This window comes from Chrysemys picta, chromosome 1 (assembly GCF_011386835.1).
Source record: "Chrysemys picta bellii isolate R12L10 chromosome 1, ASM1138683v2, whole genome shotgun sequence".
Classification (NCBI taxonomy): Eukaryota; Metazoa; Chordata; order Testudines; family Emydidae; genus Chrysemys; species Chrysemys picta.
Window position 1 is genome coordinate 138,191,484 of NC_088791.1, and position 27,103 is coordinate 138,218,586.

At 49.0% G+C, this 27,103-nt stretch overlaps 1 protein-coding gene across 1 annotated transcript in view; it reads left to right on the top strand.

Annotated features, from left to right (window-relative positions):
* Positions 1-997: 997 nt before the first annotated feature.
* Positions 998-27,103, top strand: part of LOC112061245 (antigen WC1.1-like) — a 53,572-nt gene continuing 27,466 nt past the window's right edge. The window contains exons 1-4 of the mRNA XM_065584743.1: positions 998-1,098; positions 7,923-8,237; positions 8,692-9,003; positions 23,841-24,158. Coding sequence (XP_065440815.1) covers positions 8,946-9,003; positions 23,841-24,158 — 376 coding nt within the window. The 5' untranslated portion in view covers positions 998-1,098; positions 7,923-8,237; positions 8,692-8,945. The remainder of the gene's footprint in view (positions 1,099-7,922; positions 8,238-8,691; positions 9,004-23,840; positions 24,159-27,103) is intronic.

The following is a 27,103-nucleotide window of genomic DNA, read 5'->3' on the forward strand; positions in this document are numbered from 1 at the left end:
AAGGCATGATCTGCAGGTATGCTCTCTGAGACTCCCTGGATGAGGTCAGGGGTGGGGGTGCCACCTGGCTGGGGAAAGGCAAAGAGATTTTTGGAGTCAGCAGCACCAGCAATAGGAAGGGAGCTGTATCTGCCCTCTCTTCCAGTAATAAACACATGTTCTGCTCTTACTGAGCTTGTGCAAAAGTCACCATTCCAGGGAATCTCCCTGTTCCTGCAAGCAAACAAAGACTGCAAGGTCACCCAATGAATCAGTGAATTAAAAACCAAGAAGCTGTTTTCTTTTCCATGTATTTTCAAAAGTGTGTAAGTGAATTAGGCACATAAGTCCCATTGGCTTTTGGTGGGACTTGTGGTCATAAAAAGTGTTTTTGGAAGTTTCATCTTTTGTCACTACTTTGACATTGAAAGCCTTTTGTTCTTATGGTTCTGATTTAGACACTAACCCAATCACTATTGTGTGTCACTGAAGCAGAACACAACATCCTTCCTAAGAAATGCCAACACATGCACACTAACACTCTGCTTTGTGTTCTACCTATGCACTACCAAGAATTGTCACTGTCTTTCCCCAGCCCCCAGCAGTGTCACACTTTGCCCTCTTATTCAAACTCTCTCTTATCACTGGAACACAGGAACTGGCATACAGGGTAAAGGGCTACCCTATTTAATAAATGTCTTTTCTGTTGGGAGAAGGTGCCCTTCATTTTGTCCCCATGAAGGCATGGGAGAGGCTATGGGATGGTAGTGTAATCAGCATGCATTGATGAATGTATTGACTCTCTAGGTCACATTGAGGTCAGGCTGATTGGAGCGGACACTGCCTGCTCAGGACGTGTTGAAGTCAAACATGGGAAAACATGGGAGACAGTCTGTGATTCACACTTAGATTTCAAAGCTGCTACCGTTATCTGCAATGAATTAGGGTGTGGACAGGCTGTAGCCACATTGGAAGCAGCTCACTTTGGAGAAGGACGTGATCTGATCTGGAAGGAAGCGTTCCAGTGTGTGGGGAATGAGTCTCTTCTTGAGAAATGTCCCAGGATCTCGCCTCCTAACACATGCTCCCATGCTAATGATGTTGGCGTATTGTGCTCAGGTAAGAATTCATTCTGATCACTTTAATAGGTCACTAACATGGGCCCTACAGCTGGGCTGCTCAGTCTCTTTTCTCCCACATCTACATATCCCTCCTGTGAACCGACTTCCAAGAAGACTTTGTGTGTTTCCATGTTGCTCCAAAGAATTCCTGTCTGCTAGAGAGGGTGGCTCCACTCTCCCATCACCTAGGGGGAGCCAAGCTGTGATGGCGGGAAACCTCATTATCTTTCTCACATTCCTCATTCTATTTCAAGTCTCTCCAATAAACGGGGACAATTCGATTCACTTTTCTCCCACTACACAAATAGGATCCCAGCAGAGCTCTTATTCCCCTTATCCTCCACTAGTGACATGTTCTCCACTGCTGAGCAGTCTCCTCCCTACTCAGATAGATCTGTAAAGGGAGGGGGCAGGGTGTACTGGCCAGAGAACAGAAGCACAAATCACAAGACCTGGTCTTTGTTTCACACTCTGCTGATGTATTTAATAATGTTCCATGTCTCAATTTCCCCATCTGTAAAATGGAGACAACAATATACTACCTACCTCAATGAGTGGCTGTGAGGCTTAACTTCATTAGTGTAAAATGCTTTCAGGCACTTGAATGCATACTGCTATGAAGGAGCCAGGTGTTATTTTAAACTTACTTGACAGAATTGGAGCAGTTGTGGCTACTTTTATATTATTGCCCTGCAATGGGGGTTGGCTTTTTGCCACCCATTCATACAGATCTGATTATTAGAGACTAGCTGAAAGCCCGTGCTATTGCATGGGTGTAATTTGTAAAGTCATATGAAGCAACAATAACTTCTGGAAGCAAATATTAGGCAACAAACATAGAAAGAATATAAATTAAAAACATTTGCATTGTCAAATTGCAATGTACTGTGGCAAATTGCCAGCACTATTATGATGCATCCTGCATTTTCTCCTCTTGTGGGGGTTCACAGTGCCATTTCTCACCCCTGAACTGGGGTATCAACTGTACCATTAGCATCCCAGAAAAGGGGAGTGGAGAGGAAGGGACCCAGGTCCTCCCTCTACTCCAGGTCCAAGCCCAGGGACCCTAGGGATAGCAGTGAACCACTTGAAATAGCAATTCCTTCCCCTGGGCTACTTCCCTCTCCCGCCCTTCAGCTTGTGGGGCTTCATGCCCTCTCTCCGCTTGGACCAAGTTTCTCCCAACCCCTTGTGTCTGTAGAGTCCCTCTGCTCTGCACAAGCCCGGTTTCCCTTTACCTAGGGTCTTGGTCTTCTGGCCCGCCACAACACTTCTCCAAACTGCTCTCTGCTCCAACACCAAACCATTCTGCTTCAACTCCTCCAACTGTCTAATTGAAGCAGGGTTTTTTAATCAGGTGACTAGCTTCAGGTGCTCTAATTGGCTTAATTGGTTTCAGGTGCTCCAATTAATTTGTAGCAGCCTCTCTTCCCTCTACTGGGAATAAGGCTCTCATCATCCTGGGGCTTACATATCTCCCATCAATCACTCTCCTGCTACCCTCTGTCCATGCTATATCACAGTATGCACATGTGATACCTTTAGCTCCTATCACCTAACTCAGCATTTCTCAAACTCGAGTCCCTGAGGGTACTCCAGGGGGTCAGCAAGCCCCACTGATCAACTCCTCTTCCTCCCTCAACTCCTCCCCCTCCCTGCCAGCGCCTCCTTCACGCTGGGGAACAGCTGTTCCCCAGCGTGAAGGAGGCGCTGGCAGGGAGGTGGAGGTGCAGGGACCCTGGGTCCGCACCGCTCCCGGAAGCGGCCAGTATGTCTCTGTGGCCTTGGGTGGGGGGGGCAGGGGGTTTCTGCATGCTGCTCCCAGCCCAAGTGCCGACTCTGCAGCTCCCATTGGCCAGGAACCACTGACAGCGGTATATGCCACTCTTTTTCGGGAGCTGCTCGAGTTAAGCACCGCCAGCCCAGAGCCCTCACTCTGTTCCACACCCCCACCCCAGCCTAGAGCCTGCATCCAAACTCCCTCCCAGATGCGGCACCCCTCACCCACTCCTGCACCCAAACTCCTTCCAAAATCCCACACCCTGCACCCCCTCCTATGCCCAAACTACCTCCCAGAGCCTGCACCCCCTTCTGAATCCCAATTCCCTGCACCAGCCTGGTGAAAGTGAGTGACGGTGGAGCAGAGCAAGTGACAGAAGGAGGGGGGATGGAGTGAGCGAGGGTTTGGCCTCGGAGAGGGGGAGGGACAGGGGCGTGGCGTTGGAGAAGAGGCAGGGAAGGGGGCAGAGTAAGGGCTGAGCAGTGCGAGGTGGGGGTCCCCCCCAAATTTTTAAATCAAAATGGGGGTCCTCTTTCCTCTAGACTTAACATGCCCCATTTTTTAAACTTTTCTTCATAGGTCAGGTTTTCTAAACGTTTTATCATTTTTGTTGTTCTCCTATAGACTATCTCCACATACAAAAGATTGTCCACCTCTTTTCTAGTACACCAGCTGAAGCCTAACCAGTGCCAAGTAGAGCAGAACAATTACCTCCCATGTCTTACATATGACACTTATGTTAATGCACCTCAGAATGATATTAGCCTTTTTCACAATTGCATAACACTATTGAGTCATATTCAATTTGTGGTCTACTGTTACCCCCAGATCCTTTTCAGCAGTACTACTTGTAGTAGGAAGAGAACCTGAGACATAAGCCCTTGTATCAGAGGCCTGGTATGAGACAGGACCCTGCTCATAGAACCTGGCAAGAACTGGGTGGATGTTGCAGAACTACACATTCCGAAGAAGTGCTAGGCACAGAGTACTTATGTAAACACATGCCGATATCAAGTGGTACCAGAATATCCCAATATCTAGGATGGTACAAAAACATTCCCCAAGAATAACAGGAACATACTGACCCCTCCTAAAAGGTCCCCTCGGACTCTCTAGTCCATCTTTCCACCTAGACAAACTGGACTTAATTGTAATTGGTCACTTACACCAAAAATCACATCACATTTAGATTGCTCAGAGTGCCAGGAGACCAGTCACTTACCTCAGATCAGTTGGTACCCTAGATCTTACACCAAAGACAACTCTGGTAGCCAATTCTATAGTAAACTAACTAAAGGTTTATTAGCTAAGGAAAAGAAATGAGAGTTATTCAGAGGTTAAGGCATGTCAAATATATGTACTGGTGAGTCACAGTCTATAATTCCAAATGGTAGCAGAGATGTAGGCATCTGCCAGTTTCCCAAACATCTACCCAGAATAACTCAGGGGATCTCCATCTTCTCATCCAGTTATTCCATCTTGTTAGAATCCAAACAGTCCAGAGATTGAGAATCTTTCCCTGATTACATACTTACAGCTTCTTTTCACAGAAAACAAGTCGACAGGGTCACTATCCACATGGACTCTTCCTTTGATGACAGAGAGTGAGGAATGCATTTTGAGTCTTTGACCTCTGATCATTATACACAATGCCCACTTGCTTTGAAATTAGTACTTTTTTATTAGAGCTCTTCATTTGCATTCCACAAGGCTTCTTTTTCAATGAGATGTTTTCAGCTGAAAGAAAACACCCCAGGGAGATGAATTCACCTGAAACAATATCCCTAAGATGTGTGTACTGCTCCGTTTCTGTCTGTGGGTATTCCATTCCCCCCCACCCACAAACACACCAGTTCAGGAGAGTTTTTGATATGTGTCAAAGATAACCATTCCCAGCTCCTCACCCCATCTCAGCAGTGTGATGTTGGCAGGGGTGAAAGTAACATAAAAGACTTACTGATAAGGGGCCCAGCTCTGGGACCCCAGAAGGGGCAGGGATTTGGGCGGAAGGGAGGGGCTGGGGGTCAGCATCCCCCAGCCAGCCCATGTGAGCTTCCTGGCCCATGCCACCTGTGGCTCCGGTAGCAATTTAAAAGGTCCCGGGGCTCTGGCCGCTTTCACGGTAGTGGCGGCCAGGACCCCTGGGCTCTTTTAAATCAGTGGGCCCCGGGGCAGCTGCCCCTTTTACCCCACGCCTGTCGGCATCCCTGCCGGTAGGTTCCCTGCCAGCAGAGCCGCTGACGTGGGGTGCAGGAAAAAGGGGCAGCAACGTTAAAGGAAAGGAAAGACCCCTCTAGAACCTGGCTTACATGAGGAGGCCAGGAAGGCGGTCAAACCCCCATAGACAAGCAGGGCTCCCCAGATCCTGGCACACACATAGGGACAGGTAGTGCAGCTCAAGCACCACTAGGGCTTCAAGGACCTCTAGATCCCAGGTCCCGGGCGGGCGGGGGGGGAGGGGGTAGAAGTGGGGCTCAGACTCCTGCATCAATGCAAGTTCTTTCCAGAACCTGGGTCATATTGGGGGGCAGGGCCATAGATGGGTTGGGGGTCCCTAAATCATTGCACACACACATAGGAGGGAACTGTGGGGCTGACAAGTGCTCCTGCCCCTATTCTCCACCAGTCCCACATCACTCACCATCATGTCCACCTTCCCAGCATCCCACCCCTCCACTCCCATTCCCTCAAACCCCATTCCCTCTGTGATGGGTTCCCCCCCTCTCGGGGTGCCACCTGGAACTGGGGTACCACTGAACCCACCTGACCCACCAGCCTGGGCTTCCTTTACACTGTACTGCTCTGACCAGCCTGTCAAGCCCTCTCCCAGGCTCCAACAAATGTACAGGTAGGGACACACCCAGCTGCAGCTTCACACAGATGCTGAGATCAGCTCTGCATGGGAAGGCTCAGCTAAGGAACTGCCCAGTTACTCAAGTGCACACCCCATTCTGGAGGGTAAACCCAAAGTTATACTGTCTTGCGCTGCACAGAGAACTATACAGCATAAGCTCATGAAATTTGGCCCCTCCCTGAGTGTGGAGGAAGATCTGCAACAGCTTTTGCCCCCAGTTATGAATTCCACACTCTGGTTTTAAACTAAAAAACAAAAACAAATGTATTGACTACAAAAGAAAGATGTTAAGTTATTATAAGGGATAGCAAACAGATCAAAGTCGATTACCAAGCAAATAAAACAAAAACACAATCTAAGCTTAACATACTTACAAAATTGGTTATAAGTAGCAAATTGCAGATTCTTGTAGGCAACCTGTACTTGCTAGCTGCTTAAAACTCCAGATATTCCTTTCACAGGCTAGAAAACCCTCCGTAGTCCAGTCTTTTATTTCTCAGGTGTTTTCAGCAGTCTTCTTTCTTGGGTGGGGAGTCAGAGAAGGACAAACCCTGATGATGTCGCTCCCCTGCCTTAAATATTTTTTCCATATGGCGGGAACCCTTTGTCTCCCAGTTTGATTCCCATGCCCTGACAGTGGAAAAAGCACTAGTATTATCACAGAGTCTAGTATCAGGTGACATGGTCACATGTTTCTGTAGGGCCACAGCAGCCATGAGACAAGGAAGGCTCCCCAGTGGGAGATTAGTATCTTCTAAGGCCTATTGTTTTTATTAATGACCTTTTCCAGCCAGTCATCTAGACTGATTGCATTCTGTCTAGTGGGTGTTCCCAGGTGTAAACACATTTGTAATAGATGTATAGACATTATGCCTATCTTCAGATACCAAAATGATACATTCATACAAATATGATAATCATATTCAGTAAATCATAACCTTTCCAATGATATCTTACATGATCCACCTTGCATAAAATACATCTTAGTTATGCAATAATCATATCATAACCATATCTCTATGAAGGAAATGGGACGTAGTGTCACACCCTCCCCATCATCTGATCCCCCAACCTCTCTCCCCCTAGTCCCACCTACTCTTCCACCACCCTTCCCTCCCATTGAGCTCCTTCCAAATATTCCACTGTACTCAGATTACATTTTTCCCAAATAAAAATCCCCCTTTAAGAGAGGCAGATTGGAGGAGTACACCTGCTTTTTAATTTATTTATTTTTCCAGGTTGGTGCCCAACTTCAGTGACCACTATTTATCTTCAAAGCCACCCATGTCTCATAGTTTACTGGTAGTTTTCCAAATAGCTAGCCCCTCTCACTGCACATGCGTAATATAATACTTTAGGTGCACAAGTAGGCAAGCAAATTTCTCAAGCACCTCACTGGAGAAGTGAATTCTTTTTGAAATAAAATTTTAATTTGATTTCCCTCAAAGGGCTGGTTGATGCCATACACTCTGTTGTGGGTAACCTTTGAATGTCTGACACCCTGGTGCAATGAGCTGAGCCCTAGTTTCATCTCTCTGTGTGAGCAAAACTAAATGGCCAGAATCTTCCAACTTTAAGACAAGCTGTCTTTTTTCTGGGCGCTGTATCTTGGGAACCGCTTGTTAAATGGCTCCAAATTTGGGTCACTTATAGAAATCTGTGCTACTGTACGATACACCAAATATCAAGGCAACTTAAGGAACCATATAGATTTTAGAGCACTTAGAAGAGTTGAGCTTTAAACAATAGCTAATCTTAACCTTAACAATTGCAGAGCTGTCACTTCGCTATAATATCACCACTCTGTAGTGATATCACCCCCAGTCAGACCACTGAGTACTAATGTTTGGATTCAGTGAGCTCCTAAATATCTAGGGCGGACACAACACCCATGGCACGTAAGAACTTCAGTTTCTTCACATGACATTTGTGTGATATCCTGGGGACAGCCCCTTCAGACTTCTGACGAGCCAAAGAAGAGACTGACCCCACCCACACAGAATCCATCCCAAGTGTGACCCTGACCTTACATAACCCCTCACCCAGGGCAGACATTGGCAATAATGCCTGCACTGTAAGATCTTGATTATCAAGTCTGAGCATCCTGATTTAACAAAGTGCCCAGTAAACTGGGAAATAATTATCCCAACAGAAATGTCCCTCTGATCTCCATTCTCCTTCTTCTCAGGGTACGGTGGGTACAGGCTGGCAAACGGCAGCACAAGGTGTTCGGGGAGAGTGGAACTTCACCATGGAGGCACCTGGGGAACCTTCTGTGATTCCCAGTGGGATTTACAGGCTGCCAGCACCCTCTGCCAGCAGCTTGACTGTGGATTCGCCCTGTCGATTCCAGCAGGGCAGCTCTTTGGCACAGGAGATGGGCCTGTCTGGAACGGCACTTTTGGCTGTGAGAGAAACAAATCCCGCCTGAGAGACTGTCTTGTTACTGCGCTGGGCACAACTGAGTGTCCCCCTGGGAGCGAAGCCAACGTTGTGTGTTCAGGTGAGCAGCTGCAGTGGGAAAGAAAAGAATTGGGGATTGGGGAACATCCTCAGCCAGATCTTCACAGTGTGTCAATCGGCCAAGCTCCATTGGGCTCAGTGAGGCTATGCTGATTTACACCAGGTGGGGCCCTGGCCCATAAATTGGCGCCTTGTCCCTGCACCAGCCAAGTCTGCTGGAACTGATCCCTCTGTGAAATGCTTGTGGTGCCTTGAGTATGGACTGTACCAAGGAAACCAAATTCTGGTCCCTTGTCCTCCCTTTGCACTAAGTAAGATGGATCAAGTATCAGTTTGTGAATGTGCTGGTGTGGAATAGCCCCACAGCCCCCACAGAGTAACTGCTAGTATTGAACATGAGCAACAATCCCTTCCTGTTCCCCACTCCCCTCCCTGTCGTTGCCCTTAACTCTGATCACTGCGCCACCTCGACACTCACTTTCCCTCGTGCTCAGGGTGCCTGGGCGGCAGGTTAGTGAACGGCACCGAGTGCTCCGGGAGAGTGGAGATCCGACATGGAGACACATGGGGAAGCCTCTGTGCCTCCCACTGGGATTTGCAAGATGCCAACGTCCTCTGCCATCAGCTGAACTGTGGATACGCCGAGTCTATCCGGGGAGGAGCCCATTTCGGGGAAGGGAGCGGAACCATATGGAGCGAAGCTTTTCATTGTGAAGGGACTGAATCCTGCCTGTGGGATTGTTCTCGCATGGCCCTCGGCAACCCAGCCTGCTCCCCCAGAGACACGGCCGGGGTTATTTGCTCAGGTAAATTTAATACAGACGTGTATATGTTAGTTACAGTGCAGTGTACTGCCCAGATTAGGATCTTCATGAGTAGTCCCATTGACTACAGTACTCAAGGTAACTAGGGGTATCAGAATGTTTCTCTCTTTAAGTTCCCCAGATCAGAGGCTCCTCCAGGTGCAGTGAGGGGTGGCGAGGTGGATCCTAGCACTATGACAGAGTGAACTTGAGAGAATGGCTCTGTGCTATAAAGCTGGGGTTTGTGATTCACAGATTCCCTCAGTCCCAGCACGGCTGACTCAGCCCTTCATCAGGTTGATGTTGGTGTTGCAGAAGCAACCTGTACGCAGAGATCTCATCCAAGCTGTGGGGCCATTACAATCCCATTTCACTCTAGAAAAGTAGGTGTTTGCCCTGGTGTTCCTGGCCAAAATGCTTCCCCCATTGCTCATCCTGGGTTGTGTGCTGGTGGGCTGCAGCCCTCAGCTGCAGACTTTGCTCAGTGGCTGTGTAGGTTTATAGATCATTAATTCCCCACAACACTTCACAGAAATAGTCACTTCTTTGCGAAAGATCCCAGTTTTCAGAAAAGTGTTCAGATGGCTCCAGAGCTTGGCTCCTGAGCCAGCTGGGAACTTTCACAAAGATCCTGCACTTAGTGAGAGCAGCTGGTGCTTTGATGAAGATCCTCCTCTACAATGCAACACAAATACTGCAGGGTCATAGAATCATAGAATCATAGAATATCAGAGTTGGAAGGGACCTCAAGAGGTCATCTAGTCCAACCCCCTGCTCAAAGCAGGACCAATTCCCAGCTAAATCATCCCAGCCAGGGCTTTGTCAAGCCGGGCCTTAAAAACCTCCAAGGAAGGAGACTCCACCACCTCCCTAGGTAACGCATTCCAGTGTTTCACCACCCTCCTAGTGAAATAGTTTTTCCTGATATCCAACCTGGACTTCCCCCACCGCAACTTGAGACCATTGCTCCTTGTTCTGTCATCTGCCACCACTGAGAACAGCCGAGCTCCATCCTCTTTGGAACCCCCCTTCAGGTAGTTGAAGGCTGCTATCAAATCCCCCCTCATTCTTCTCTTCTGGAGACTAAACAATCCCAGTTCTCTCAGCCTCTCCTCATAAGTCACATGCTCCAGACCCCTAATCATTTTTGTTGCCCTCCGCTGGACTCTTTCCAATTTTTCCACATCCTTCTTGTAGTGTGGGGCCCAAAACTGGACACAGTATTCCAGATGAGGCCTCACCAATGTCGAATAAAGGGGAACGATCACGTTCCTCGATCTGCTGGCAATGCCCCTACTTATACAGCCCAAAATGCCGTTAGCCTTCTTGGCAACAAGAGCACACTGTTGACTCATATCCAGCTTCTCGTCCACTGTGACCCCTAGGTCCTTTTCAGCCGAACTGCTACCTAGCCATTCGGTCCCTAGTCTGTAGCAGTGCATGGGATTCTTCCGTCCTAAGTGCAGGACTCTGCACTTGTCCTTGTTGAACCTCATCAGGTTTTTTTCTGCCCAATCCTCTAATTTGTCTAGGTCCCTCTGTATCCGATCCCTACCCTCTAGTGTATCTACCACGCCTCCTAGTTTAGTGTCATCTGCAAACTTGCTGAGAGTGCAGTCCACACCATCCTCCAGATCATTAATAAAGATATTAAACAAAACCGGCCCCAGGACCGACCCTTGGGGCACTCCACTTGAAACCGGCTGCCAACTAGACATGGAGCCATTGATCACTACCCGTTGAGCCCGACGATCTAGCCAGCTTTCTATCCACCTTACAGTCCATTCATCCAGCCCATACTTCTTTAACTTGGTGGCAAGAATACTGTGGGAGACAGTATCAAAAGCTTTGCTAAAGTCAAGAAATAACACATCCACTGCTTTCCCCTCATCCACAGAGCCAGTTATCTCATCATAGAAGGCAATTAGGTTAGTCAGGCACGACTTCCCCTTCGTGAATCCATGCTGACTGTTCCTGATCACTTTCCTTTCCTCTAAATGTTTCATAATTGATTCCTTGAGGACCTGCTCCATAATTTTTCCAGGGACTGAGGTGAGGCTGACTGGCCTGTAGTTCCCCGGATCCTCCTTCTTCCCTTTTTTAAAGATGGGCACTACATTAGCCTTTTTCCAGTCATCTGGGACCTCCCCCGATCGCCATGAGTTTTCAAAAATAATGGCTAATGGCTCTGCAATCTCACCCGCCAACTCCTTTAGCACCCTCGGATGCAGCGCATCCGGCCCCATGGACTTGTGCACGTCCAGTTTTTCTAAATAGTCCCGAACCACTTCTTTCTCCACAGAGGGCTGGTCACCTTCTCCCCATGCTGTACTGCCCAGTGCAGCAATCTGGGAGCTGACCTTGTGCGTGAAGACAGAGGCAAAAAAATCATTGAGTACATTAGCTTTTTCCACATCCTCGGTCACTAGGTTGCCTCCCTCATTCAGTAAGGGGCCCACACTTTCCTTGATTTTCTTCTTGTTGCTAACATACCTGAAGAAACCCTTCTTGTTACTCTTAACATCTCTTGCTAACTGCAACTCCAAGTGTGATTTGGCCTTCCTGATTTCACTCCTGCACACCTGAGCAATATTTTTATACTCCTCCCTGGTCATTTGTCCAATCTTCCACTTCTTATAAGCCTCTTTTTTGCGTTTAAGATCAGCAAGGATTTCACTGTTTAGCCAAGCTGGTCGCCTGCCATATTTACTATTCTTTCTACACATCGGGATGGTTTGGGTCCTTTTTCCTGCAGGCTTCTCCAAAGATCTTCAAAGGCTTCCCCATGCCACACCAGAGAACTGCCATAGCTGATAGATGGCAAGTTATCTGATGGCTATCCATAGTGGCTTAGGCCAGGTTTTTCCAGCTGTTTCGCTGTTGCTCCATTCAGCATGGGAATGACTAACTGGTTTAAGAGCCTACGTTTCATTTTCAGTAAGGATTACCTAAAGCAATAGTGAAACCCCTTCTGTCACTGTAGTGCCCCTAGTGTAGACATGGCCTTAGTAAAACAAACATTTAATGCACACAGAAAAAAATGTCAATAGGATTTGGAATACTATAAGTAACTTTTAAACAAAAGCTATTAGACAGTAAATCCACAGGTTCTCCTTATACAGACTTTCTCCCTTTTGTTTCAGTTCCAACTTAACATGTTCTATACTTCAGCACACACATCAAAACACATTCCCCACTGATCTTCTCTTAGAGATGATTTCTCAGGCTTTGCAGTGTGGTTGTAACATGTAGAGTGTCTTCAGAGCTTGAGAAACGGCAGAATCTCAGTTGTTTCAAACATTTCAGAACTCGGTGCGCAACAAAATAGTCTGGGCATCTCAGCAGCTAGCAGCATTCCAGCCCTAGGTTTAGGTCAAGAATTGACTGGGTCTCTCAGTTGCTGGTAAAACAGAAATCTGTAGCCTGTATTCAAAGTGGTACCAGGATTGGAAGCAGCCTCTACAATATCTGTTCCCTGGATCTCTGTAAGGCTCTCACTCCATAGAGCACTGTCCTCTCCCCATAAACCCAGCTAAGGCAGGCAAGAATTCACAAATGCTCACCTCACTAAGTGCTGCCCCGTTCTCTCTCTTTAACTGAGACAGAATCCCAGTTTAGAGCAGTCAGCTGATAGCTAAATGTAAATTCCATAGGCTCTGTGGTCTCCACAATAACAAATACTGCCCCCAACTCTTCCTCTAGGTCCATAGAACACACCATGGTGCAACAAACATTATCCCAATGGAGGGCTGCCCTAGAAAATAAAGCTGGCAGAGCAATGCCCTGTATCCACGGTGGTACAGGGGTTGGGACCAGCTCCCACAGCAGACACATCTCTCAGTGCTGCATCTATCAGCCACTGAGTCCACAGGGCTGTCTTCAACATGGTATACATTAAAAAGCTGGGGTATAAAAAATCCACACCTCTGACTGACATAGTTAAGCCAACCTAACCCACACTGTAGACCACACTAGGTAAACAGAAGAATTCTTCTGTCAAGCTAGCTACCACCTCTCGGGGAAGTGGATGAACTACAGCAAAGGGAGAACCCCTCCGGTCGGCATAGGTAGAGTCTACACTAAAGGGCTACAGAGGTGCAGCTGCAGCGCTGCAGCTGTGCCGTTGTAGCCTTTCAAGTGTATAAAAGCCCTTCAACTCCTGTATTTATAACCTCCTCCCCCCACCCTGCACTCTAGCTCTGCCCTCAGAGGGTGACTAGGGTGTGACCTGCCAGCTGGGTTGCCCATAATGTAACAGAGGCCCAGAGTATCCAGCTAAAATCTATGTCCCCTCCCCACTGCACCTTTCGCTTCCTGTCAGAGAAATAAAGTCAAATGCTGCAGTACAAGGAGTGTGGGTCGCACTGACACTCTGAAAGTGCAAAACACTGTGATAATACAGTATAAATATTCTTACTCTACTTCAGCACAGGAAAAATAGCAGCAGATCACAAGAAACAGAGCTAGCCTCACTCTTTCTCTGGGCCGTTGGTGTTCACAGTTAGTATTTGTACTTCCTCCTTCCACTTCTTACTAACTACAGGGTTCATTTACACCTGCTGTGACGAAGTGGGAATATTCTTAATGTTTTCTCTGAATACTGTGTGAGTGCCTCAATTTCCCCTTTGCATTTCTTAAGTATCTAGGTGGTGGGATATGGGGGTGTGATTGATGCAGAGCCCAGGGCCAGCTCTGGCTTTTTGGCCACCCCAAGCAAAAAAAACCCAAAAACCGACGGCGCGGCTGGAGCGCGGGTGCAGGGGGACCGGCTGGGGGAGAGGGGGAGGGAGCGGGCAGGAGAGAGAGAGAAGGGGGCCACCAGGGCTACAGCAGGGGCACTGCCACGCGGCCTCCCGCTGCGCTGCCTCCTGCCGCCTGCCGCGAGGGCTCCACTCCAGTCGGCGGGGAGGGAAGGAAGATGACTGCCCTGCAGGGCACTCTGGTTCTCACCGCCGCCGCCCCCTACAGGGCGGCCGGAGCGGAACAAGAACTAAAAAAAAAAAAAAAAAGCGGTCGTGCCGCCCTAGGATTGGGCAGAATGCCGCCTCCAACAATCTGCCACCCCAAGCACCAGCTTGCTCAGCTGGTGCCCGGAGCCGGCCCTGGCAGAGCCCTAAAGGGCCAGTGTGATGCTGTCTGCACAGAGAATGGCCGACGCCCTGTCTCCTGGAAACAGATGGCGTGGGCCCCTCTCCTGGAAATGTGCCAACTGAAGGTGTTGGAGAACAAAGAGATCAGGTGACCTCCTGACCCGGGTAAAGGCAAAGGCTGGAGGAGGGGCTGGAGAGTTTCAGTTTGGAGCTGGCTGGGGAAATGGAGGGAGGCCCAGATGGGGCTCTGGCAGTAGCGTAGCTAGGGGGGTGCAGGGGAAGCAGCCGCTTCCCCTTAGCACATTTTCCAAAAGTGACGCCTTTCCGGGCAGCCAGCACTGGGCTATGGACTTGAAGTCTGGAGCCGGGTTTTGCATGCAGCCGCTGGCTGGCTCTCGGCTCTGCGCTGCCCTCCCACATCCCCAGCTCTGCTCGCTCGCTCCCTCCGGGGCTGCAGGCAGCGTCGGCTGTTGCCTGGCTCCCCGGGAATGAGGAGGAGGAGGCTCCCATCCCCTCCACCGCTCCGGCTGCTGCTTCTCCGCCCCCCACGCCTCCTCCCCCCTCTTCTCCCCCCGGTGCTGTGCAGCACGGAGATCCGCCGGTGCAGTGCAGTGTCAGGCAGCCCCTCTGCACAGCCCGGGCTCAGCTGGCATCATGCCTCTGGCAGCAGCTCTCCAGGTTCTGTCCTTTCCTTTCATCCATTACTGCCAACCCCTGCCTGCCCCCCTCCCCGGCAGCTGCCATGCACGGGTCCCGCCTGGGCATTGCACGGAAAGCCCGAACGCCCAGCAGGCACCATCCCCCTCCCTTGCACTGAGCTGCATGCAGCCAGCCCTGTTCAGCTCGAGAGAGCACCTGTGCAATCCCTGGGTGCAAGGATAACGGGGTTTAACCCACCTGGCTTGCAGCTGCACTTGAGGCTGGGTTGCAGTAGGCTGCGGCGTGTCAGGCCAGCCCCGGCAGAGCAGTACCCTGCTGTAGAAGGGGGATTTTTCTGCCATTGGTTGACACGCTTAGTCAGATTGTCAATGATTTGCTCTGTCTCCCGCCCGCCCGCAGCTGCCCGGCTCGCCAAGCCGAACCCCGCTTGGCGCACCCTGTCCAGGCAGGGGTGGGCTCTGCCGGGATGGGAAGGGGTGGCAGCGCAGCCCCCCAGCCTTTCCACAGCTTATTTGCAGTCTCACTGACATGAGCTAGGCGTATATTTCTCTCTCTCATTGCCACTCATTCAAACTTGGCCGGGCTGCCCTCCCCTGCCGAGAGGACCAGGGAAAACAGGGCAGGTGCTGCAGGACGGGAGGCAGGATGAGCTGCTGGGCTGTGAGAAAACTGCCGGCTCCAGAGGGGAGTCCTGACTGCCTCCTGCAGGAGCCCTGAATGGCTGCCCTGTCCCTTGGGGCAGGGCAAAGGGAAGGCAGCCAGCCAGAGGGGGTTTCTTCCCTGGCAGGGGTGGAGATTCTTGGTAATCGCCAGCCCAGCTCCCACCTGGCCTGAAATCCTGTCCCTCCCTGAGACATAGCGAGAGCTGGCAACCCTGGGCTCAGCAGAGGGCCCGATCTCCAGTGCCCTCACCCTTGAGGCACCTTCTAAAAACGGATTTGCAGCCACCTGCTGAAAATACCAGGCTGCCTTCCAGCCATGTGGCTAGTGCTCTGTGCTCCCAGGCCAGGGAAATCCAGGCCGAGTCTCATGAGTGGGAGAATTAGTATCTCTGGAGCCAGGGGTCAATCCCCAGCCAATGCAGAGAAATCGAATTTCCGTACAGTTAGACCCGGGATAGCGACTGTGGGGACTTTTTTGCTAACATTTCCTAGAACAGACAAAGCCTGAAAATGCAGAAGGGATTTTGCAAGAGAGAAATTAGAAATTGGCCAGGAATAATTCCCTGGGTCTTATGGAAAGTTATTTCCAGTCTGAAGAGCATTTGTGTTATAGACAACGTTATCCGCCCACTTTGCCTTATAAAAAGGAACCAGACTATCGAATGAAAACTGTTGAATTTATGTTATTCATTAAATGTGCAGTAAACATTTCAAAAGGAATCTAATCCCAAAATAAATTAGAACAGAGCCCTAGAAGTATTTCCTCCTACTCTGCATTGTTGAAGTAGCGTATGTTTATTACAAGAATTGGAATGGCCAACCTAGCCAGCATTATGACACGATGGTTTAGGTGAGTGCGACAAGAACTTGTGAGACTGTATTTTGGATAGCAATTAATGTATGTAACACTTTGCATGAAGTATGGTCAGGGGCGGCTCCAGGCACTAGCGCAGCAAGCCTGTGCCTGGGGCGGCAAGCCGCAGGGGGGCGGAAGGGGCGGCATGTCGGTTGCTGTGAGGGCGGCAGTCAGGCGGCCTTCGGCGGCGTGCCTGCTGGAGGTCTGCTGGTCCCGCGGTTTCAGCGGCAATTCGGCGGCAAGTACGCCGAAGCCGCGGGACCGGCAAACCACCCGCAGAAACGCTGCCGAATCGGCGGGACTGCAGACTGCCCGCAGGGATGCCGCCGAAGCCTGCCTTACTGCCGTGCTTGGGGTGGCAAAAAACATAGAGCCGCCCCTGAGTATGGTAAGGCAGGGTTCTCAGGCCCTACCCAGCAAATGGACCAGAGGAGGCTAGCGTGAAATCAGAGCTTTGGCCAATCTGACCATCTTTCCACATTAGACTGTAGTGACTTCCAGCTACTGCTCATTTCCAGATGAAATACTATACAACACCAGAGGTCTAAGGTACACACACATCAGGAGAAGGAACAGATATAGATTTTTATTTTGTACAACATAAAATAAACCCCATTTTTCCAACTGTGGCACATGAAAGAAAACAAACCCCTCCAATACAGTATAAGTGCGCATAATACTGAAACCAAAGGGCAGGGGAGAGCAGGCACAGCTATGCAGGCTGCTTACAACAGAAGGAGAGGAACAGAACACTTCAGATTAATCCTTTTATTAACAAAAAAAAAGTTTTAAGACAGTCGTGCGTAGAAGTAGCAAAGTCCACAGAGGCTATGGGGAAGGCTGCCAAGCTGCTCTTTGGACTGGTATCAGAGGGGTAGCCGTGTTAGTCTGAATCTGTAAAAAGCAACAGAGGGTCCTGTGGCACCTTTGAGACTAACAGAAGTACTGGGAGCATAAGCTTTCGTGGGTAAGAACCTCACTTCTTCAGATGCAAGTAATGGAAATCTCCAGAGGCAGGTATAATATAGTCTGGGTTATAGGAAAGATGGGCGAAGACAGGGCTGGACCATGAGTCACCTTTATAGAGAGCCCGGCAGTGCAAGGCATCCGGAAGATGACTATAAATTCAATAGGATACCACAGGACCCATGGGTGCACAACAGAGAAACCCTCCATTTCTCCAGTTGGTGGGAGCATTTTGGCCCCAGTCCACCAGAGATGCACGTAAATATCCCCACTGACTCAAATGGAGCTACAGTTTACTTAGGCCTTGGCTACACTTGCAGATGTACAGCGCTGTGAGTTAAACCTGACTTTGTGCAGCTGAGTAGGGAAAGCGCTGCAGTCTGTCCACACTGACAGCTGCCCAGCGCACTGTTGTGGCCACATTTGCGGCAATTGCAGCGCTATTGGGAGCGGTGCATTATGGGCAGCTATCCCACAGAGCACCTTTTTCCATTCTGGCACTGTGGGTTGTGGGAAGGGGGCGTGGGTGCGGGGGATTCTGGGTCCTGTCCCAATGCCCCGTGATGCATGGCTTCGCATCCCAGAAATCCCTTTGTTTCCGTCCACCTTTGGCGCCACCTTTCAATGGTTTCTGTGCAGCACGATCTGTCTGTGGGAAATAGAGTCCGAACTGCTGAGGAGTGTGCTGACGAGTCTCACTAGCACGTCACGTTTGAAGAACTATTCCTTAAGATCCAAAGTGACAGTGAGAGTGAGGGTGAGGAGTCCGACGATGCTATCGAGCCGCGTAACGCGTACGACACAAAATTGCTTATGGCATTCACGGACATGCTCAGCACCGTGGAACGCTGCTTTTGGGCTCGGGAAACAAGCATCGAGTGGTGGGATCACATCTTCATGAAAGTCTGGGATGATGAGCAGTGGCTGCAGAACTTTCGGTTGAGAAAAGCCACTTTCATGGGACTGTGTGAGGCCCTTGACCCCACCCTGCAGCGCAAGGACACGAGATTGAGAGCTGCCCTGCCAGTGGAGAAGCGGGTGGTTATTGCAATCTGGAAGCTGGCAACTCCAGACAGCTACCGGTCGGTCGCAAACCAGTTTGGAGTGGGAAGGTCGACCGTTGGAATCGTGTTGATGCAAGTTCATTAAACGCATCCTACTCAGCAGAACCGTGACTCTGGGTAACGTGCAGGAAATAGTGGATGGCTTTACACAAATGGGGTTCCCTAACTGTGGAGGGGCGATAGATGGGACACGCATTCCTATTCTGGCACCACCCCACCTAGGATCCGAGTATGTTAATCGGAAGTGGTATTTCTCTATGGTTTTCCAGGTGCTTGTGGATCACCGTGGGCATTTCATTGACATTAACACAGGCTGGCCCGGAAAGGTGCATGACGCCCGCATCTTTTGGAACACTTGGCTGTTCAGGAAGATGCAGGCCGGGACTTTTTTCCCAGAGCGGAAGATCACGGTAGGGGAAGTTGAAATGCCCATTGTGATCCTTGGAGATCCCGCTTACCCGTTAATTCCGTGGCTCATGAAACCCTACACAGGGAGCCTTGACAGCAGCAAGGAACAGTTCAACTACAGGCTGAGCCGGTGCCGAATGACTGTGGAGTGTGCCTTTGGCCATTTAAAGGGCCACTGGCGATCTCTGTATGCGAAGCTGGACTTGGCCGAAAACAGCATCCCCGCAGTTATATCCGCGTGCTGTACCCTCCATAATATTTGTGAAGGGAAGGGTGAAAGCTTCACTCAGGCATGGACCTCTGAGGTTCAACACCTGGAGGCTGAATTTGCATAGCCAGAGAGCAGGGCTATTACAGGGGCCCAGCGCGGGGCTGCAAGGATTAGGGATGCCTTGAGGGAGCAATTTGAGGCTGAAAACCAGCAGTGATATCCGGTGCCCTGCACGGGAGTGAAGTGCAGTAGTTCCAATCTTTAGGAATCAGTGTCTGCTAAGCAGACAAGCAGACTTGCAGTGCCTGCTTATTTCCTGGGCTAAGGAGTCTTTTACTTTATGCAATAATAAAGAATGTTTTCAAAGCCAAAGAATCCATTTATTGAAAAGAAAAAAAAATATTTATTGAAAAGAAACAAGGGGGTGGAGTGGGGAACAGTACAATCACAGATTCGCATGTGTCCTGTCTGGTATGCTGTGCAGTGATTGCTGCACTTCAGGACAGCTAAACTGCATGGTGATGGGGGTTGAGTGCAGAGGGTAAGCGTCGTGGTTTTCAGGGCTGGGTGGTGAAGATACTAGTGTTGGAGGCAGCGGGTGGCGTGAAGAACACGGAAGTTGGGGAAAGTGGGTTGGAGGTGACAGTAGGGCACAACGGAAAGAGTTTTTGGACAAGGACTGTGGGGGGTGGGGGTGGCGTTTGCGGTACTGCTCCTCTTTCTGCATGGCTACCAGCTCCTGGATAGCATCTGCTTGGCGCTCCAGGATGCTTATGCACCTATCAGTGCTTTGCTGCCGGTGCGCGGTGCTTTGCCGCCGGTTCGCTGCGTTTTCCTGGCGGATTCTGCTTTCTCTCTCCCTCCAGTTCTGTGCTTTCTCATTTTCTTTAATAGATTGCCACATCAGTTCTTGCAGCATGTCTTCTTTGCTTTTTCGCGGTCTCTTCCTGAGTCTTTGCAGTCTCTGAGCAGGCGATAAGAGGGACGGCTGAGGTCTCAAGATTGATGCATCTGTATAGGCAAAATGCAACATTTAACAGAGGCAGCATTGTTTATACCAGACAGAGTAATGATTCCCCCCGCACTTAAGGAGTAGAAAACACACAGGGTCTACACAATAGCATAATTTTCCCGTCCGAAACAGAGCACACATATCCCACGGGAGCCTCAAAATGGTGAGTAAGGGGGACTGATTGTTTCAGGGCTGCACTGTCCTCTGGGTTTCTGTGCCTTGGGGAGAGCCAACAGCTTCAGGGGGCACCTACACTGAACGCTGTCCCGACATTTTCCACAGGAGTTCGTCCTGGACGATATCTCGCTGCTGAGGGTGACCTGGGAAGCAAGGGAGGGTCTTCTGCTGCAATGCAGCTTCCGTCCTGGCCCATATGCAGCTTGCCTGTTTGCAGCAATGGTCCCCCCGCCCCTCGCGGCACAGTGGTGCGGACACATTAGCCTGGCTGGGACAAGGACCACGGTGGCTCTCCCCATAAACCTGCGCAAGCGCATTGCACGCATTCTGGATGAGACATTCGAGGAGATTACCGAGGCCGATTACCACGATGTGATAAACCACATCAATGCACTATTCCGCATCTAGGCATGCATGCCTAACCCTCCTCTCCCAAAGAGCCCGCACCGAAAAAAATCCTTCCTGAAAAAAAAAAACCGCTTACCGGGAACCTGCTCTTCTGTTTATCCTCCACCAAGTACCGGCCGCTGCGACTGGCTACCTTCCTCCTGGCTCGAGAAGAGCTCCTGGCTGCATGGCTCCAGGGATTCCGGGGTGTCTCCATCTGGCCCACCACCATCACTCCCGTTTTCTTCTTCCTCCTCCTCCTCCTCTTCCTCCTTCCCCCACCCCCACCGGCTCTGACCTGTCCATGGTGGTGCTTGGAGTGGAGGTGGGGTTAATCCCAAGTATCACATCCAGCTCTTTGTAGAATCGGCAGGTCGCGGGGGGAGCACCCGAGCGGCTGTTTGCATTGCGGGCTTCGCAGTAGGCACTCCGCAGCTCCTTCACTTTAATCCTGCACTGCAGGGCGTCCCGGTCATGGCCCCTTTCCATCATGTCCTTTGATACCTTCCCGAAGGAATCGTAATTCCTACGGCTGGAGCGCAGCTGGGACTGTACAGCTTCCTCCCCCCAAACACTGATGAGGTCCAGCAACCTCCATGCTGGGGCTCGCTTGGCGCATGGAGGCTTGGTCACCTGAAAAGATTTGCTGATAGCACTCCACGCCACGCCGGGCTGAGCAAACAGGAAGGGGATTTTTAAAATTCCCGGGGAATGTAAAGGGTCGGTCACATGGTTGGTTACCTGAGGCCAGGGCAGTAGAGTTTGAACTGATGACCAGAGTGGCTAGAACAGACATTGTGGGATACTGCCGAATAATTCTGGAGGCCATTCACAGCGCATTGGGCGGCCACACTGGCGCCGCAGCGCTGCAGCTGCAGCGCAATACTCGCTATTCCTCTCGGAGAGGTGGAGTACATGCAGCGCTGCAACCACGGAGATACAGCGCTGCAAATGCCTTGCCAGTGTGGACGGGGAGTGAGTTACAGCGCTGGGGGAGCCTTTACAGTTCTGTAACTCACAAGTGTAGCCAAGGCCTTAGAAAGTGACTTCTCCTATATAGGTCATAAGGATCCTATCTATCTGAATACTGGCTGCTCTTTCTTTCTTTGATCTGCAGTGACTGATGCATTTCAGATGTCAGTTGTGGATACAGGAGGATTTCATTGCATCTTCTCTCTTGGCCCCAGCTACTGTTCTCCCTTCTTGTTGCACTGATAGTGGGTGGGTGTGTCTCACCTTTTTTTTTTTAAATCATAGGGACAGTCTTGTCCTCTTCTTCTCTCCTGATGTCAGTGTAGATGCAGGCAGTCATATAGTATCTCAAATGCAAAGCTGCATTTCACTGATCTGAGGTTTGAAGAACAATGTTGAACTAGCTGTTTTACAGGATGTCTAGATTTCATTCCTGTAGTACCAGAACTGGTGATAGGAAAGCAGGAAGAGGTTTGTTTTTTGTTGTTGGTTTTGTGTGTGTGTGTGTGTGTGTGTGTGTGTACAGCTTAAATTGGTTAAAAACCCTAATTTTCAGTACTCAGTGTTTCAAAAATGTTAGACTGCCAACCTGTGTCGTAGAGATGTCTTTTGTTTAAAAAAACCCCATGAATAAAGCTACTTTGAGGGAAATTACTGCTTTGTCCAACCCCGAAGAGCTATGAGATCTTTGCTCACCAATTCTCATAAAACTTGTATTTGTCATGCCTTTTTGGTGACTTTAGTATTACGATCTATTATAAATAAAGTGCATTTCATTGCTTGATTTTAAAATGAAATTAGTAACTGGAAAAAATGGCCAGTATTTTATTTTAAACCTGTGACAATTATAAACAACTGTATTCTGTCATTTACTTTCTAGGAACTAACGTATATCTAAGTATAATCTAAAGTTCTCCTGTGAAATGCCGGCTGTGCAAACCCTTCCGTGGCTGGATCATTCTTGTGTTTTTATTTTAAGTACAAATAAATATGTATAACGAATTTAAAAGTATGTAATTAGTAATTTGATATGTCGGGTGGTGCCTTTTTTTGTGTTCGCTCCCCCTGATGTTAGAACCTGGCTACGCCACTGGGCTCTTGCCTCCCCGGCCCCAACATGAACCTGACTGAGGGGTCCTGTTCCCTGTACCTACAAGTTCTGTTTTGGATTGTGTTCCTGGCTGAGAGTCATGTCTGACTGCGGATTTGGGGTGCAGGGCCCTCTGGCTTCCCCAGGAGCCCCCCCCCCCCACCGTATGAACTCGCTGTGGGAAGCACACTGTGTGAGAAGGGGATGCTGAATACTCCGAGGTCAGACCCAAGAAGGTCAAAACTGTGTAAGCTTCTTGCCCTGGAGACAGTCTGCTCACAGAGAGGAGTAATATTCCCCCAGAGTCCTGACTGGATTCATATGGAATAGTTCCAGAGCATTGTCCAGTGACTCTGTGACACCTACTCACAGTATAGGAGTCTTAATGTGAGAATCAGACCATATATAACTTTAATAAAAATCAAAATAATTGAATCCCTGTCTTAAGTGCAATATTAATCTCATCTTTAAATATGGAGTCACTACTGTCCTCTGTATGTATATTTTTATAACTGTTTACATATTTAGGAAGATTTGACAAGTTTACAGATCATATTTTGGGAACACTTGTCTCCTTTGAAATGCAAGGTGCCGTACACACTGTATAAATCTCCAATGACCTAATCACCAGAAAGAGTCTTGGCTTCTCCCATAAGGAACTTCAACATCTTTACATGCTCACAGTGAACAAAGTTTTAAAATGAAAAATACATATGTTTAGAAAAAAATGGGACCTTCCTCCCCATTGCCCAGAGGTCACTCACCCCTCCAAGCAACATCTCCAGCCAAGACAATAGCTAGAGTTCATGAGAAAGGTAACTCAAGTGTCCACAGTTGCAGACCTGGCCTGGAAAAACCCAGCTGAGTGCAGAAAAGACTAGTGTTGTAAATCACACCTATCTCACAGCGCTGCCACTATCAGTGTGTGGGGTGAGCACTAAGCACTTTTGCACAGAGCGTTTTGGTAACCAGGGGCCTGATGTGCCAGGTGTTCCTGAGCATTATCCACTCACATTGACTCCTTAGGGAGGTGATAGCGCTCCACATTGTGCAAGCTCTGATCTCAGAGCTGGGGAATTCTTTCTGTCCATCACCTCCTGCATTTCTGAGTAGACAGACAAATGAAACCCTTGAGAGAGGTTGTTCCCTCTATCACTGCACAGTGGTGAGGGTTACCTTCCACTTGGCACAAAAACCTGTGTTTTACCTCACATCTGTGTGTTATTTCTAATGCAGTACCAGCAGGGAGTGTTATTCAGCATATTTTGTGTCTCTGTGAGCCCAGGTCGTTCTGAGGTGCTCAGACTGTTGTATGGAGAGAGCCGATGCAGTGGGACAGTCGAGATTTTCCTCCATGGTGCGTGGGGCAGAGTCCTGGATGACCAGTGGGACATGGATGATGCCAGCGTGGTGTGCAGACAGCTCCAGTGCGGAGTCGCTGAGAAAGCTTATAACCCCCCTAAGTCTGAGCGAGGAAGGGGCCCCGTGGGGCTGAAAAGTGTCCGATGTGGTGGAAATGAGACTCGTCTGACTCTCTGTGACAACTCCGCATCTGAGACAGCCCAGACAGGAATCGCTGAGGACGTCGGTGTCATTTGCTCAGGTGACTTACTGTGAAAATCTTCTAAATATCCTGTCCTTGTTCAGTGGGAACATAACCCACCCTAGGGCCTGCCTCCACCCCACCTTGTGCTGTGATCTCAGCAGTTCTTGAAATGATGTGGATCTGAGGTTCAAACTGTGACCCCTTTATAGTAAAAATATATTATATACAGAACAAAGCATAGCCATGTTATACGGTTAATGCACTATAGCAACTTCTCTCTCTCTCCTGTATTTTTATGTTCAAAAAATTTCATGAAAACTTTTTTCCTGTGAAAAATCTTCACAATAAGATAACAAACTTTCACAAAAAGTCTGTTTTCATTGAAAATGTTCAGATTTTTTTGAAAAACTTGGACTGTTGATTAACCACAGTTAACTCATGCATTTAACTAAAAAAATTAATCGAGATTTAAAAAAAAATCATTATTAATCACAATTTAATCACACTGTTAAACAATAGAATACCAATTTAAATTTGTTTTATTTTTGCATGCAGTTATTTTTTGTACATAAAATCTACATTTGTAAGTTCAACTTCCATGATAAAGAGATTGCACTACAGTACTTGTATTAGCTAAATTGATAAATACTCTTTCTTTCATTTTTTATACTTCAAATATTTGGAATAAAAAATAGATATAAAGTGAGCACTGTACACTTTCTATTGTGTTGTAATTGAAATCAATACATTTGAAATGGTAGAAAACATCCAAAATATTTAAATACATGGTATTCTATTATTGTTTAACAGCACGATTAATCACGATTAATTTTTTTTAATCATTAGCTCTATGAAAAACCCAAATTTATTTGTGAAACATGAAAAATATTCATGGTCATTCATATTTTGTGGGGAAAAAGATGAACTTCCAAGCAGCTCTAGTGTATATAGTGGCTTCTTGATTTTAAAGTCTTAAAAAACATGCTGTCTTGTATCAGAAAACAATAGTAAGAAAAGGAAGTCAGATGCAACCTGTTTTGACCAAGACTGCCATGGATAGTAGCTCTGGGCTAGATCCCACAAGGGACTTGGGCATTGCAAGGCCTGACTCCTAGGTACCTTGCCATCCAATGGAATCCTCAGCTCTGAGTCACACACCCAGCTCCCCGTACAATGCACGGGGAGAGTTAGGCACCAGAAGCCAGAAAGCTGAACAGTGAACCACCTAAATTTGCCAGCAGTGAAATGCCAAGGAAGGGAGTAGGACCTAGATACACAAAGTTCTTTAGATGCCAACCTGCTATTGATTTAAGCCTCAGCCCCCTGACACACAGGCAGAGGTAAACACCTCTGCTCAGGGATCTCAATCATGAACCCACTCCTGGAGCTAGGCATGTAAGCCAGGTCAGCTCTCTCATCTCCCCATTTTACCCATAACCCAGTGGTTAACGCACTCAGCTGGGAGGTGGGAAATCCACGTTCAAACCCTGCTCTGCCTGATTTGGAGCAAGGACATGAACACAGGTGAGTGCCCTAGTCACTATAGACTATAGCAGGGGTCGGCAACGTTCGGCACGTGGCTCGCCAGGGTAAGCACCCTAGCGGGCCGGGCCAGTTTATTTACCTGCTGACGTGGCAGGTTCGGCCGATCGCGGCCCCCATTGGCCGCGGTTTGCCGTCCCGGGCCAATGGGGGCGGCGGGAAGTGGCGCGGGTTCCAGACCTATGTTGTACTGTGAAGTGGAAGGGTTGAAGTGACAGGAACCATCTTGTTACTCTCGCATTTTTGTACTTGTTTTGGTGCATCCACTGCGGAGGGGCATGGTCTGTGACAAGGGTAAACCTCCGTCCAAGTAGATAGTAGTGGAGGTTTTCTATGGCCCATTTTACCGCCAGGCATTTCTTCTCCACTACGGCGTATTTCCGTTCCCTAGGCTGGAACTTCCTACTGAGGAAGAGGATGGGGTGTTCGTCGTCTCCAACCACTTGTGAAAGTACCGCCCCCAACCCTACTTCAGGTTTGTAGGATAAACTCCTTCCCCCAGTCTGGGGCTACTAGTATGGGGTCTGTTCAGAGGGCCGCCCTGAGATCTGCAAATGCGCCTTCGGCTGTGGCAGACCATTTTACTATGTCTGGGCCCCGAGCTTTTTTTAGGTCCGTTAATGGGCATGCCATAGTGGCGAAGTGGGGAATGACCTGCCTATAGTACCCCACTAGTCCCAGGAATGCTCTGACCTGTTTTTCCTGGAGTGGTCGGGGCCACTTTTGTATAGCTTCTAACTTGTTCAGTTGGGGCTTCACCATGCCCCTCCCCACTATTTACCCGAGGTACTTGCCCTCAGCTAACCTGATTGAATATTTGGAGGGATTCACAGTCAGCCCCGCCTTCCTCACTGTGTCCAGGACCGCTTCCACCTTCTCCAAGTGCATCTCCCAGTCAGGGCTATATATGATGACGTCGTTGAGATAGGCTGCAGCGTACTTGCCATGGGGTCGCAACAGTTTGTCCATTAGCCGTTGGAAAGTAGCGGGAGCCCCATGCAACCCAAAGGGGAGGATGGTGTACTGATACAGACCCTCTGGAGTTGCAAAGGCTGTCTTCTCCTTGTCGGCCTTGGCCAGGGGGATCTGCCAATAGCCCTTGGTCAGGTCAAGGGTAGACATAAACCGTGCTTTTCCCAGTTTGTTAATTACCTCATCTATCCTGGGTATAGGGTACGCCTCAAATTGGGACACCTCATTCAGCTTGCGGAAGTCATTGCAGAACCTCATACTGCCATCAGGCTTAGGCACTAAAACCACGGGACTTGGCCATTGGCTATGAGATTCTTCGATGACTCCTAAGGTCAGCATTTTCCTGACCTCTGTCCTGATCTCTTTTGGCCTCCGGGATCCGGTATGGCTTGACATTCACCTTCACTCCAGACTCTGTGAGGATAATAATATCATTAATGGAGATATCCCATCTCCTAGAACTGGAAGGGACCTTGAAAGGTCATTGA